The sequence below is a fragment of the Enhydra lutris genome, unplaced genomic scaffold, assembly GCF_002288905.1.
Source record: "Enhydra lutris kenyoni isolate GAN:26980312 unplaced genomic scaffold, ASM228890v2 scaffoldscaffold12, whole genome shotgun sequence".
Lineage (NCBI taxonomy): Eukaryota > Metazoa > Chordata > Mammalia > Carnivora > Mustelidae > Enhydra > Enhydra lutris.
In genome coordinates, this window is record NW_019154096.1 from 73,648,730 (window position 1) to 73,664,460 (window position 15,731).

Here is a 15,731-nt window from a genome sequence, read left to right on the forward strand (position 1 = left end):
TGACCTCCTGATACACGAGAAAATTATCTCAGTTTTATTGAGCAACTATAGTTGGGTTTCTGATTCATGCAGCTAAATGCAACTCTAATTTATGTAATGTCTTTCACCTGTTATATCCAAGCAAAGGTCACAGACTTTGGGGCTAAGTCCAAGTCCATTAGTGGCTCACAATACCATGTTTCACCTTGGACCAATGTCATTCTTCAGATGAGGAACCTGAGTCCCTGGATTCACTTCCTATTGCTACTGTAACAAATTGCCACAAACGTAGTAGTTTAAAGCAAAACAACTTTATTATCTTACAGTTCTAGAGGCAAGAAACCCTAAAATCAAGGGGTCGGGGGCTGAATTCCTTCTGGAGGCTTCAGAGGAGAATCCGTTTCTTGTCCTTGTCCAGCTTCTAAAGGCTGCCTGCATTTCTTGGCTCACAGCCCCCTTCAAATTCAAGGCCAGCTGTGCAGCATTTTTTAATCTCTCTCTCTTCCTCCCTCCCTTCCTATCTCTTTCTCTTCCTCCCTCCCTCTTTCTCTCTCAGCTCCGCTTCTGTTGTCATGTCCCCTTCTCTGACCCTGACTTTCCTGTCTCCCTCTTTCCCTCTAAGGACTCTCGTGATTACACTGAGACTATTTGGATCATCTAGGATAACCGCCCATGTCAAGATCCTCAGCTTAATTCCAGTTGCAAAGTTACTTGTACCAGGTAAGGTAGTACATTCACGGGCTCCAGAGAAAAGGATGAGGACACCTTCTAGGAGCATTGTTTTGTCTACCATAATCCTAGATATAGAAAGTGATTTGCCCAAGGTCATACATGGCCAATAGAAGAGGGAGAACCATGGGTAGGCTCCCCACCACTGACAGAAATGCCCTTGCTTCTCCTCCCTGGCTGGAAGCTGCAGGCCAGTCATTCTTCAAGGTCCATTTCAGGCTGTCCCTCAGCTCAGAAACCATTGCTGCTCTCTGTGGTTAACAGAGCCCATCCTCTTGGCTATGTCTATGTCACTCATTGGCACTTGGCACACATTCGGTCAGCAATCTTCAAAGTGTACATCTTGTTTTCTGCAGTCTTGACTCAAAGGCAAAGATCACACCCTAGACTTTTTGCATTCCTGGATCCCTGAGCCCACAGAGCGGACAGTTCAATACATGTGTACAGAGCACGGCGTTCATGGCAGATTATCCAGGTCGACTCACTGGACTCCTGTACCACAGAATCTGGACGGCTAAAAACTGCATTTCCCAGAGTCCCTGGCAGGTTGGACTAGGTTCCACCAAGCTAGACATGGTGAAAGAAAGGTAAGTGGTAGCCACAGGTGGAGAGAATCCTTCAGGAGCACAGTGGTGGGTGGACTTGGTTTTGGGGGGCCTCTACTGTCAGGTCCCTGGTGACTTGGACGCCAAGTACCCCAGTGAAACAATGCTATTGGGCATTTCTCAGAGCTGCATGGTACTTGAGCTTGGTTCTCCAGTTCCCGTGGACATCTGTAAGCTTCTTACTGCCTGGGGTAAACATAACCCTTTAGTTGGTGCGGTTTCTATTTTTTGCAGCTAAGACCCATGGCTAATTTTTTTTTTTTTAGGTCTAATATTCTTTTCTCCCTCAGTCAGATTGTAAATTCCCAAAGGGCAGGAACTACATTTTACATCCCTCCTATAAAATCAAGAGTACATAGTTCCCCAGTAAACTTAGCAACACAATATGCATAATTTATTGAACTGAGTTAAAATTCTAAGATTCTGATGAATTCTATATCCTGTCTGTGGCTGAAGAACCTAAAATGGCCATTAAAAAAAAAGATTTTATTTATTTGACAGAGATACAGCAAGCGAAGAAACACAAGCAGGGGGAGTGGGAGAGGGAGAGGGAGAAGCAGGATTCCCACCAAGCAGAAAGCCTGATGTGGGGCTCGATCCCAAAACCCTGGGATCATGACCTGAGCTGAAGGGAGACGCTTAACGACTGAAGCACTCAGGTGCCCCTAAAATGACCATTCTTTTTTTTTTTTTTTAAGATTTTATTTATTTATTTGACAGACAAGTAGGCAGAGAGGCAGGCAGAGACAGAGGGGAAAGCAGGCTCCCTGCTGAGCAGAGAGCCAGATGTGGGGCTCAATCCCAGAACCCTGGGATCACAAACCAAGCGGAAGGCAGAGGCTTTAACCCACTGAGCCACCCAGGCGCCCCTAAAATGGTCTTGTTTTGATGCCTTAAAGCTAAGTCAGGCCTGGAGGAATCTGATTTTTTTCAAATGTCTTTCTTTCTTTTTTTAATTTAAAGATTCTTATTTATTTATTATTTGAGAGAGAGAGAGAGCTAGTGAGCAGGAGCACAAGTGTGTGTGGGGCGGGGCAGAGGGAGAGACACAAGCAGGCCCCCACTGAGCAGGAAGCCCCAGGAGGGGCTCCATCCCAGAACCCTAGGGTCATGACCTGAGCCAAATGCAGTTGCCTAACTGACTGAGCCACCCAGGCACCCCTCAAGTTTCAACACTTGGAAAGGCCAGAAGGGCAGTCAAGGAAACTTCCCTTTTCCTATCAACTTCTATTTATTGCAAAAATGAGGTAACATTAAATGGATTGTAACAATTCATCCAAAATGTCACTGGCCTAACACACTGCAATGTTTCCATTTTCTTCCCAGCCCTATTCCTACCATCCTTAATTTTGCAGGGCTGTGGTCTGCATTACTGCCTGGTAATGTAAAATTTACTAGTTTTGTGCTCTGCTTTCTCATATGTTGTAACACAAGCAGTTTCCATGTTGTTACCTAGTTTTCATTTTTGGTGGCATAATATTTCTTTCTGCAGCCATGTTATACTTGTTTGTACAGTGACTTTTCTTCCGGCTTTTTCTGGCGTGATATCTTACACTGCCCTCACCGTCTTTGGAATCACTTCCCTAGCATCACTTCCCAGGCGCGGGATTATCAGGCCAATTGGTCCAACTATCTCCATTGCTTTTAGGGCCGTCACACTCAGCAAAAAGATGAGGACACCAATGAAGTACTGATCTCTTTAATGCTTGCTACCTCTACAGGTGCCTCCTTATCCTGATTTGCCTTGTTTTGGTTTTTAGGGAGACTGACTACTTCCCAGGGGCTTAATGTTTTGTTTTTCCTGCCTCTTGTCCACTGAGCTCTCCTGGGGAGATGGCTGCCATTTCGGGGGCGTGTGACCCGGGAACGGAGAGGCGGCACTCGGGAATCCCGGTTTGCGCCCCTAGGAGCCGGGTTTGCACCCGGCCCGCCGCGCTGGCCCCGCCCCGCCCGACTGCACAGCCCGGGACTACACTTCCCAGGCGCCCCTGCGCGGCGAGCCCGGCCGCTGTTCCCCGCCGGAGGCTGGGACGCGCGGAGACTGAGGTGTACGGCAGAGCGCGATGGCCTCGTGGGGCGAGCGGCTGGAGGGCGTGCGCGGGGTGCTGCTCGACATCTCTGGCGTGCTGTACGATGGCAGTGAGGACGGCGGCGTGCCGATCCCTGGCTCCGTGGAGGCGGTAGCGAGGTGAGTGCGTCCCCCCGGCCGCGGTGGGCGCGAGGCTCCGCGCTCAGCCCGGTCCCACCTGCGTTTTCTGGCCGCTGCCGGGGGCGGGGCTGCAGCTCTGGCTCCGCCCCTCGCTCTGGGTCTCCCCCGCGACCCTAGCTGGACCCCGCCGCCCCAACCCCCAACTTCCTTGCCTGACCCGGCAGCCCCTGACTACCTGCGGCGGCTGAGCGCTTGGGATAGGGCTGGGCAGAATTGCAATGCGCTGTGAGGGCACCGTCCACACGGATTTCCAAGACTTAGTGACAAAAGCGGAAAGACCTTGCTTTGTGGGGATAACATGTTGAAGTGATAATAATTTGATTAGGTTAAATAAGATATATTAGATTCCACCTGTTTTTTACTTTTGCTAATGTAGTTACCAGAAAACTTTGAAGTATGTGCTGGCATCATTTGTTGGGGGGGGAGGGGAGGAGGAGGGCATCTTGCCCACCAAATCTCGTGCACAGAAGACCACGCAGGGACCACGGTTGGCACCATTGGACTCTCCGCTTTGTAATTGCCATTGGCACGACAGGCCAGTGCTGCCATGATTTTGATGGGCAGCCAGGAAGGGCTAATTGCCCAGGACTTGGCTTCCTCGACTCACTGATGGGAGGACCCTGGGTTAGTGGCCTGATCTCACTAGGATTCAGTTTACCTACCTGTAGCTGGCAATTAAGTGAGCCTCTTGGTCCTTCTCAGGGAGCCCACCCCACTGGTCTGTACAGGAGCCAAACTGTCCTGTGTAGCAAAGTTGGAGGTGTTTGAGAGACCAGGAACTCAGAAAAGGGGGACATGGCCGCAAGGAGAACATGTGAAGGGCAGCCCTGTCCTAGGAGACTCCTGTCCTACGTTGCTTGTGGAAGATCCATTCAGCTTTCTCTCTCACCAGTACCACTTCTGGAAATTGCCTTGCCTTATGTATGAGAAAGGACCTCAGTGCAAGGTCATTCATGAAAATAAGTTTTGAAATAGGAAAACACTGGAAAGAACTCAGATATCCACTGATAGGGGAGTATCATGGTCCATCCATCTATGCAAGGGAGTACCACGCAGCACGAAGGGAACGAGTGTGCCTGTCACATAGACGCATTGTCAAGGAAGACAGCAAAGCACAGAACCGGCTGTGTGGTGGCTGTCTTTTGGGTGGAAAAGGCAGAAATGCAGGCCAGTGTTCCTGCTGCTATGTTTGCTTAAGGAAGCTGGGGGAAGAGTTCGCTGTTTGAAGAGCTGGGGACGGACAACTGGGGAACGCTGGGTGGTTGCTTCTTCACTGTATGGCTTTGTGTATTAACTTTTTTTAATGTTTTTTTGAGCCGTGTGAATATATCTCCCATTTGAGATTTTGAATGGCAAGTACTCTGTCAATTATATGTCAGTAAAGCCGGAAAAAAGGTACCCACCCCCAATTTACAAGTGTTTTAAGATCTCTCTAGTTGCAAAATGGGGAATGTCCAGATGCTCTTGGCAGGAGAGAAAGCAGAGGAAGCAGTTAGGAGACCATTGTATAGTCCAGAAAGAGATGGTGGGGCAAGGACCAGGGAGGTGGTGGGAAGGGAGTGAATGAAAGAGATGTTTTGGAAGTAGGACCGAGAGGACCTGCTGATGAGGGAGTACTGTGGGGGCCGGGAGAAGAGGAAGTAAAGAACGGCTCCCAGTGTCGGACTAGAGCACCTGAAAGGACGGAGAGGGTAAGGAAGGGGGTGCAGGGCAGGTGCTTGATAGTTCATGATGTATGTATGTCAAGTTCTTGGCCCAGTGCTAGGTGCAGGATAGACCGGTGACAGCACCATATGCATACATACATACATTTATTTCTTTAAGTTCTGGAATTTTTTATTGAGATAGAATTAACATACAATCTTATATTAAAGATTTTTTTTTTAAATTTATTTGACAGACAGATCACAAGTAGGCAGAGAGGCAGGCAGAGAGAGAGAGGAGGAGGAGGCAGGCTCCCTGCGAAGCAGAGAGCCCGATGCGGGACTCGATCCCGGGACCCTGAGATCATGACCTGAGCCGAAGGCAGAGGCTTTAACCACTGAGCCATCCAGGCGCCCTTACAATCTTATATTAGTTTCAGAGGGACAGCCTGTTGGTTCAGCAGTTCTGTACATTACTCAGTGCTCAGCACAGTATGAATGGAGCCGCCAGCAGTCACCAAACAACACTGTTAACAACATGATTGACAATATTCCCTGTATTTCCGGGCAGGTGAGGCTGCTCTTGGCCGCCTGTTCCGTGCTCGGTATCCGTGCTTGCCTCTCACTGTCTTGTGTGGTCCCCCAGACAGTCTGGGGTGGAGGGCGCTGTGCCTCCCCTTTACCACGGGAAGCCACTGCTGCTCGGGGCTTGCCAGGGTCGCAGCTGGGTTGGCCCAAGGACCATGGGGACCCAAGTCTGCCTGACTGCCAGCCGCTGTGCCTGAGCCATACTTGGAATCCTTTGTGGGAGGAGCGGGTGTTGAGAAAGGTCAGCGGCTTCCAGCAGCCCCCACCAACACAGACCCGTCCGTGTCCAACAAATGCGTTTGCCAATCGCAGGGTGTGGCAGTAAGGAGGGGTCCCGGCCTGTTCACCTCCGTGGGTTCTGCACTGGCGCCTTCCCACCCATTCCCAGGAGGGTTTTGTTCTGATTTACTTTAACTCAGGCTGATTTAAGTAGCTGGGATGTCTCTGGTAGCAGCTGTACCCTAGAAGTCGAACAGCTGTGTGACGTCAATCTTAAAATACATCAGAACCAGTTTTGTGACTGAGAGGGGGATTGCCTTCCCCAGAGCACGTGGGATTGTTTTCGGTGAGGGGACATAGCACACCTTATCCTGAGAGATTTTATCATTGTGCTGCCCAGGGGCCTGGACTGCTAATGACCTCGTCCTTCTGAAACCTCAGGGGCTCCCAGGCCATAAGACCAAGTCCCCATGCCTCCTTCTGATCTGCTAGGGCCTTCTCAAGTGAACTTGGTGGCCCCTTGTCCACTGCCTTCCCACCTCATCCCGTTGCTGCCAGTTGCAAAGACTCCTGGGTAGGGTTTTCACTGATGAGCCTCTTTGTGGCCAAGCGCCCACCGAGCCTGGGCCCACCCACACCCTGGTGCGCTCTGGGTCTCTGGACATCCTTCCCTCTTGGGCTCTTCTGCTCGGCCTCCAGGGGCCCACTGATCACACCCAAGCCTTCCTTGTGGGTAACCGTGGGCAGGCACAAAGCCCAGGGCCCAGACACTCCGTGGTAGTGAGTGTGGTGCTGGAAGGTTCCCCCTGCTTTTGGAGTTTTCCATGGGAATGTTTCACACATGCCGCTTGTCCCTGTTTTGTAGCGCCTGAGCCAAACGTGGACTCTCCCAGGAACCTTTTACACAACAGGCCTGCTTGCCAAGGTGAAGGACGCTGTGCCCTGTGTGTTTGGCTGCTTTCTATAGTGTTTGTAGCCACGGAGAGGGGTTTCTTTACAACCTGCACTGGGTGGCCTCCTTGATATGCGAGTCTCACTTTGAGAGGCTCACTTTGATGTCCAAGGAGCTCAGTGGAAGTCCCTGGGGTGAGAGCAGCTGCAGAGGGACAAGCATGATGGGGAGGAGATGAGGTTCTGGGGGACCGGTCACTCCACAGCAGCCCCCCAGCACCACAGGCTCCCTGCCAGCAGCACCATCATTTGAGGAACCCAAGAGGGGGCGACTGACTACTCTTCTTCCTAGACTTTTTGCAGTGACATGTTTGTCCCCAGGTTTTCTAAAAGGTTCCCACCGTTTTGGGGACATGGAGCACATGCAGAGGATAAACCCTCCTTTCCAGAACCATGTGGACCACAGTCACCAGCGATTGAGGGGGGCCTGTCGGGTCCCAGCTGGGTGCTTGACTGCATAGCTGCTTTCCCAGCCCACCCCCAAGTAGGGATTTTGGGCCCCTTTTCAAAGGGACGGAGGCCCAGAGATTCAGCAACTGGCCGATGTGGAAAAGGTGGCTGGGCCAGGTTAACCCCTGGGTTCCTGAGACTCCAAGGCCTCCGTGTCCCTCTCAGCACTATGCTGCCTCTTGGTACAGGCATTTGCTCTTTCATTCACTCCCACCCGGCAAGCATTTACCGAGCACTTCTGAACTGTCAGGACCCTCGGTTGGGAAGGAGGCAGAGGGCAGTTGGGAGAATCAGTGTAAAGGGCGCTTGGGAAGGCCCATATCTGATGGGGGGAGACCCAGCTGGCAGGAAGCAGGGGAGCTGGGGTGGGGGAGCGTAGCCTCGCGGGTCCATTGCGGTTGCGCTGGGCTTTGCAGACGTCATCGGCGCCAGGAGTGTCCCCAATGGAACCAAAGGCCCAGGCCTCGGAGGCCACGCCAGCTCCTTCCTGGAGCTGCTGGGGACAGTGCTGCTGAGCTCTCTCACTGCACTTCGATTTGTGGGCGGGCGTGGTAATGGGACATCTGTAACCAGCCCGGGGTGCCCCCAACGGGCCCTTTATTGGAGCCCATTCTTGGGCATTTGGGCTCTCCGGGGGGGAGCCATTCAGAGGCAGGGCCGGGCCCAGCGGGGGCTGCAGGGGCCGGCCTGGGGGCTGGCCGGCACAAAGGGGAGCCCCGGAGGCATCTGCATGTGAAAGGCAGGTGGGCATTTACTGCATCCTGTCTCCGGCCACTAAAGCACAGCTGCTCGGCCCAGCCCTTTTGTGGCCGGCGGAAGGGAGCAGGCCTGAGCCCGGGGCCGCTTCATAAAGCAATTCCCACCCAGGGCCGCCAGACCCACAGCCCATCCTTCCAGGTGGGGCCTCTCAAGCCCCAGGGTGTCCCGGAAGCCCTGGGACCCTGTTGACACCGAGGCCCCTCCCAGCAGGTTTTTGAGGCGATGGACGGGGCCAGGGGCACCTTGCCCGAAGTCTCCAGCCTGCAGACCTCAGGACCAACCCCTCCGTCCCTCCCCTCCTCAATGCTGGGCTGCCAGGGCTGAGCATCTGGGCCTAGGAGTGGCAATACTAAGAGCTGCTAGGGACTGAGGGACAGCTGGGGTGGGGCCTTACCTGCGGGGGGCCTCGTCCCATCACCTGCCAGAGGAGGCCCTTTGGGGATATTGGAGGGAGGAGGCTGCTTGTTTGAGCTTGTCAAGGCCAGCAGGAGCTTGCCTCACTCAGCCCTGACCTGGGACAAGGTGTGTTTTGACAAGATCACCCTGCCGCGTACTTGTTGCCATTTCGGGGGGTGGGGGGGCTCCTCCTTGTAAACAGTCCTGACTAGGGCATGAAGGTGCGGAGTAGAGTCCAGACCCTTCTGTCACCAGGCCTGGCCCACGAATTCCCCCCGGGTGACGGGGTGGGAACAACCACACCCCTTCCTCTCCATTCCCCCCAAATCACAGAGGACTGGAAGGCCCAGTGCCTCCCTTTCCTGACATGGCATCCTCCTCACCCCCTGCCCCACACCCCTGCCTCCTCCGCCCTGGTGCTCGCAGGTCACTGGGGGCTGAGTCCCTGCAGATCCCAAGCCAGAACTTTCCAATCTTCCGTACCTCAGAGCATTTATTTCCCAAAGAAATCCGCGGTAGGAACTTCCCCCCCCCCCGCCATTAAAAAAAATAAATAAATAAGAGAACAATGTTTGACAAATGTATATTTTCTCTCTTCAAATCTATTATTGATGATGAAGCCAGTCAGTGAAAATGATCAAAGTATTTTGATGAGTAACAGTATTCAAGTCAGGGCCAGTGGACAGCCCAACAGTTTATTTTATTTTATTTATTTCAAGGATTTTATTTATTTATTTATTTATTATTATTATTTTTTAAAGATTTTATGTATTCATTTGACAGAGATCACAAGTAGGCAGAGAGGCAGGCAGAGAGAGAGGAAGAAGCAGGCTCCCGCTGAGCAGAGAGCCCGATGCGGGGCTCGATCCCAGGATCCTGGGATCACGACCCGAGCCGAAGGCAGAGGCTTAACCCGATGAGCCACCCAGGCGCCCCTATTTATTTATTTGACACAGAAAGCAAGCAGGAGAGCTAGAGCAAGCAAAGGAAGGGAGCGGCAGGGAGGAGGGAAGCAGGCTCCCCGCTGAGCAGGGCTCCATCCCACAACCCTGGGATCTTGACCTGAGCTGAAGGCGGAGGCTTAATTGACTCAGGTGCCACCCAGGTGCCCCAGTTTATTTTTTAAAGATTTTATTTATTTATGTGTGAGAGAGAGGACAAGCAGGGGGAGGAGCAGAGGGAGAAGGAGAGGGAGAAGTAAGTTCCCCACTGAGCAGCACACCTGGTGTGGGTCTCGATCCCACAACCCTTGGACCATGACCTGAGCCCAAGTCAGACACCTAACCGACTGAGCCAGCCAGGCGCCCCGACAGCACCACAGTTCCTCTGTTCATGCCTCTGTGGGAGTGGCTGGGAAACAAGGGGCACGTCTAGCAGGACAAGAGGAGAAAATAGATTGCGGTTCACCCAGACCATGATTCTGCCGCTGTTTGATGTTGACATTAGTTTATGTCACATAAATGTTGTATGTGGTCAGTAAAACATGTTCTAGAATAATGTGTATGAAATACCATTTTTGTCCAGAAAGATAAAGGAGGCCCGACAATCCGCATCGGAGGGAGAGCAGTAGAGTCGTGCACCTGACCCACACGGAGGGAAACTGAGACATGTTTCAGGCTGCCTCTGGTCGGAAGCCCCTGAGATTAGGAGGGCATTGTGGCTTGGGTTACTCAGGAGGCCTACAAAAGGAGTTGTGAACCCCGTCCCCCGCCCCGTGTTGCCCCTAGCACCCCAAGGAGGTACGGAGAAGCCATATTGGCAAACCCAGCCTCAGCCCTGCCTGTAGAGGTGTGAAGGGCAATTTCCCATGACCATGGGGCTGACAGGATGTGTAGAGAAGGAACCAGAGACTCAGAGAGCCTGGCTTGAGGATGCCTCACTGAGAGGGAGAGTGGGGGCCGGAGTGCTCCCCAGAGCAGGTGCCACTTCCAAAAAGAACCTAAAAGAACGCAGGTGTCGGCTTTTGTAGGTGAGGGCCTGAGTTTTGAGTCCCAACTCTGTCCTGTGATTGTGATGGAATCTTGGGCAGGTTTCATAGCTGTTTTGTGCCTCAGTTTCCCGTGTGCATCACCGGGGGGTAAATTAAGTAGGATATTTTCTCTTAAACCACCATTTTACTTGTGCTACCTCTAGGAGCTAAAGGAGCATTTTGTGGCTTGAACGGTCAGATGGTGGGGAAGGGGTGGTTCTTTTGCAAATACAAAAGTCTTTCTGTTGTTGAACTTGGTGCTGATTCCACCCAAAATCACTCAGTTGTGCCCAGGTTGTATTTCTCACATTTGTATACGTTTTCATGAGGCCGGTTCGTAATAGAGGGTTCTCTTCTGTGCTCTGGTCCTGGGTGAGGCACCCAGCCCCTCTGAACCCTAGGTCCTCATCTATAAATGCGGACAGAGACCTGTCTCCCAGATTGTCTTGAGAAGTCACTGTGAGCCTGTGGGTGGTGCCCTGGGCGGCTGGGGGAGGCCCTGGCAGCCAGTCCCTGGGACCTGTCATGGCTATTGTTGGGGTTCCCTTTGTCCCGGGTGCCCCAGGATGTTTGCCCCAGCCTCCCTTCGCTGGATTGAATGTTGCCCTCTTTTCTTAGTGGTGCTCTCTGGGCTCCCCACCTCATGGCCCCAGTTCATGGGGCATGTGGCTTCCTGTCAGACTGCCTGCCTCCAAGGCCCAGATGTCCCCAGCCCAGGCTTGCCAGACACATACATTTTGTGGTTGGTACTGTCAGTCTACACTGGCATTTCTGAGTCTTTGCAGCATGCTAGGTGCTTCTGATATGGTTTGTAAGTATCACATTTGCAACAGCCCTGTCCTGCTGTTAGTGTCCCGTCTTACAGATTTGCAAACTGAGATCGGAGAGTCAGGTCAGAAGCCTCAGCCACACAGTCAGAGGTGCAGTAGGCATGTCGCCTTCTGAGTCAGGCTGCCCGCTCCTGTCACCTTGCCCTGGGTGTGCCTGGCCTCTGTCCCCTGCTGCTCCTGGCCCAGACCAGCCTGTGATGGCTGGTGACTGGCTCTTCAGGGTTGGAGAGTGGTCCGAAGAACCCACAGCGCCTCAACACACGCCCTCGGGTACCTTGCATCCCTCTGCACCCCAGTCTCCCGCTGTGAAATGAGCCATTGGTGGAATCCTGTTGAACCTTTCCTCTGGTTTCTAGATTCCCTGCACTTGATTTTAAGTTGTGTTTATTAATAAATAGCACACTGATGTCTGTGGACTCAGCATTCCCCTTTGTTTGCTCTGAGCTCTGAGACTCAGGCATAGCCACGCAGCCCGGCTGAGGGTCACGTCCAGGGTTGCGTCTGGGTGCCATTAGGGCGGCTGACACTGATGCTCACCGAGGGCCTTGGCCAGGCGCTGCCACCCGCGTTCCAGTTCACGACAGCCCCCCGAGGTGTCATGAACGTCCTTTCATTTATCTGCTGCTTTTCCCCTTATAGTAGTCATAGGGACCCCTGCTCCGCCGGGGAACATCTTGAGTTGTGGCACCAGGGGCAGAGCAGGCTGAAACAGGAATGGGGGGACTCCCTCTCCTTACCCCTTACTTCCCCTTTCCTCCCGTGTGTTTCTCCTGTGTCCTGGTGGATGTTCTCGGCTGGCATGGAGTGAACCCTCACAGTGTGCCAGGCCCATCCAGGCACGTTGCGGGTCTCGCTGAAGCCTCACAGTATGGGACAGGACAGGTGCTGTGATCATCCCCATTTTACAGATGAGGAGACTGAGGCACAGAGAGAAGGGAGAGCTCGCTAAAGGTCCCACAGCTGTTAGGTGACAGAGCTGGTACCCCATCCACAGTCATCAGACTTCGAAGTGCCTCCTTGTCCCCACTGGGCCCCCTGGCCTGCTGCCTGGCAGTGGAGCGTCTTCGGGCATGGCTGTTCCGTCTGGTCCATAGCCTGCATGAAGGAGTGACTCAGTCCAGCACCGTGTGCGTAGGCTCAGCTTCTCGTTCACCTGTCTGGACGCATCTGGCTCCCTTATGCTTTCTCCTCTGGAATTCTCTAGAAACCTTGCACTGAAGAATTAGATGCAGTAGGGAGGCGATATTGCCCACGGGCAGGATTAGCTTTGAGCATGGGGTTTATTCCTGAGGTTCTCTGGAGGCAAGGGCAGTGTTGTTCCTTTATGATGCGTGGGCCCATCAGATCTGGAATTCAGATTATTTAGGGAATTCCCATTGAAAGGCATTGCTACCCTCCAAGGGCTGTGAAAGCAGAGCTGAAGATGGGCTCTGCCTGAGCAGACCGGGGATGGGGGCTCTGGGGGGCTTCCTGGAGGATGGGAAACATGAACCAGTCCTTGAAAGATGACAAAGATTGGGCTGTAGAGGAGGGTACAGCAGACTCTGGGTGACTTGAGCCCTCTGTAGGACATACAAAGGTGACAGCTTCCCAAGAGCTGGTGGGGGAGTAGGGTGGGGTGGGGAATGGAGTGAGGAGGAAGGATGGGCCCAGTTGGGAGGGCCTTGTCTGGGGCAGCCTTCTTGCCCCCTGGTGGCCTCCCCTCCCAGCCCCTCTGGCGAGGCAGAGAGGGCAGCAGGCTGTGGAGCTGTGCCAAGTTCGGTCAGGATGTCCAGTAATCGCCTTAGCGCTCTACCTGCTACGGAGCCATAATGAGAGGGTTTCCATTATTTTCGGGTGAGCGCCCCTGGCAGATGCCGACAGCCAGCAGCTGTGTGAGGTCCGAGGTGATTTGCAGGGGACCAGTTCGTGTGACGCACAGTAATTGCACCAGGCGGGTTTGTCCTGTCCTGCGGGGATGAGGTAAAGGTCAGTTCAAAGATCCCGCGTGGCCACAGGACGTGGGGGCAAATCCCACTCTCGTGGGACTCCTGGGAAGGGGGCAGCGGGCCGAAGTGGTGGCCAGGGTCTCAGAGGGACGATCTGGTCTGCACCCCACCCTGGGATGCCAGGGCCCTGTGGGAGGACACGTGTTCCAGGCATTCTTGATCCTAGGACCCTGAGATCGTGATCTGAGCCAGAGGCAGATGCTCAATTGACTGAACCACCCAGGCGCCCCTGCTGGTGGTCTTCTAAGGACAGTAATCCCTGTCCTCTCACACCCCCACCCTGACGACCTCACTTAGCCCTTCTTGCCTCCTCAGGGCTTTAACACAGGGATCTGCCAGGCAGAGGGGGGTGGGGGTGGTGGTGTGTGTGTGTGTGTGTGTAAGTGTAATGCAGCTCGGTCCACAGCAGTGGCCGTTCAGGGCCTTCCCTTCAGTGCTGACCGCTCACCTCGCACTCTCTCTCCCCTGTACACACTCACGTGTGCCCCGCACGCACCTGGACCTGGGTCTTGCCGGGGGCACAGTACTCCCCTTACTGGAAACACATAGGTCTGCACACGCGTAGCTGCCCCTCCCTCACCCCCGGGGCCGGTTTACAGCCTGCGGGCTCTGCTGCTTACCAGATGTGCGACTTTATCGGTCTCTGCCACTCAGACCCTCCGTTTTGACATCTCTAGAATGAGGACAGTGGTGTTGGTGTCTGGGCTCATTGCTCAGGCAGCTCGTACTCGGTGCTGACTGTGCGCCGGGCACTGGCCCGGGGACGTGTGTAGGGAAGAAAGCATGTGGTTCTGGACCAAATCAAGTCACAGACACTGAGTCCCGAGGCAGGACTTAATGTAATGTTGTAGTCACGCTTTACTCCGCTAATAAACCATGCTTTTATCATTTTCAGTGACTACGAGAAACAGAGGGGACCTGGGACTCGTCCCAAATGGTCAGAAAGGGGGTGCCGTCAGTGGGGGGGCATGGATGAACACCACAGGGAGGGGACTCCCCACATGTTTTGCACTAGATGTTTTTCAAGGCTGATTTGATCCTAAAACGAGTACTTTGATTTTAAAGCACATGTCTTATGAACTTCGGTGGTTATTTCAAAGGAGACCCGTGGCTGAAGTGTCCCGGTGCGAGTTGTGTTATTGACACGTTTGTCACCGGCATCCGAAGTCGTGTTCTGAATAGCAGATGTGAGGCACTGTCGTCTCGCCGTCACGCCGATTGTTCGCTGTTCTGAGAAGGTCACATCATAATTCATGAGCAATAATTAGTCCCCGGATACCCCTGCACTTCTTCGCTCAACTGCTCCATTAATTTGGGTGCGAATCACCCTTTCCCGGTGCCAATCAATGAAGATCTGTCTGTGATGCACAAGGTGATGCTATTAGTTACAATATATTAACTGCCTAATTTAAAAATACAAAAGCTGTCTTTATGAAGGGCAATTAACCACTAAGCGTAATTGATCATTCATAACTCTCTGATTAGGAAAGACAAATATTAAGAAAGGACTGAACCACCTGGGCTGTTGATTAAGACATGGTTAGCCTCAAGGTGTGTGTTCACTCTGTTGTTGGTCAGTTTACAGACTTCTTTTCAGGTGGCACTTGTCAGCTCCAGGGCTTGGAGGGTCATCACAGCAAAGGAGCACCTGCCTGTGTCCAACGGGGCTTGGAAGGGGGCTACAGGGGCACCCTTGGGGGCGGCAGTAAGTGTGGTCGGTGTGGTTCTAAGGAAGGGTCCCTCTCACCGGCTGTCATTTGGATTTTCTGTCACTCGGTCATTCAGCAAATGGGAGCCTGCCGTGTACCAGCCCGGTGTGAAGCAGGGATGCCGAGGAGAATAGACCAGATGTCACTGCTGACCTCATGGAGCACATAGGTCTGGGAGAGGAACAATAAAGATATGTCAGACACTTGGAGATATTGGTTAACGTTACAAAGAAAGAAAAATACAGCCAGAGCTAGGATAAGGACAGTGTGACACAGGGTGGAGAGGGGGACATTGGACAGATCTGCCACCTTTTCCCAGTTCTGTTATCACTAAGGAGCATTGAATTTGGAGCTCCCTCCACCCCGGGATGGAACAGATTGCCTGAGGCACCCCTACCCGCTCAGTGACCCTCCTCTTCAGCCTCATTTTCTGGCCCAGCTTCCATATACCCAAGGCTGCTCAAAGATTCTGAACCCGACCAGGGCCTACACTGCACCTGTTTCTCCCTCTGCTCTGCACCCCCTACCCTGGCCGCCTAATCAGTTCTGCAAGATTCAAGTTGGACCTGGCTCTTCTGAGAAGCCTTTTCTGAGACCCCATCCTGGGAGGAGACCTTTCCTACCTTTGGCTTTGTAGGGTGGCTACGGTGTGTGCTTCCTGTTTCTGACTCCATATCGGTTCCAGGATCCGTGTTGGGGTCAAGTAG

At 53.2% G+C, this 15,731-nt stretch overlaps 1 protein-coding gene across 2 annotated transcripts in view; it reads left to right on the forward strand.

The window, feature by feature from the left end:
• The first annotated feature begins 3,376 nt into the window (after positions 1 to 3,376).
• Positions 3,377 to 15,731, forward strand: part of LOC111145247 (phospholysine phosphohistidine inorganic pyrophosphate phosphatase) — a 116,885-nt gene continuing 104,530 nt past the window's right edge. For both annotated transcript variants that reach the window (XM_022500033.1, XM_022500034.1), the window contains exon 1: positions 3,377 to 3,501. In XM_022500033.1, coding sequence (XP_022355741.1) covers positions 3,377 to 3,501 — 125 coding nt within the window. The remainder of the gene's footprint in view (positions 3,502 to 15,731) is intronic.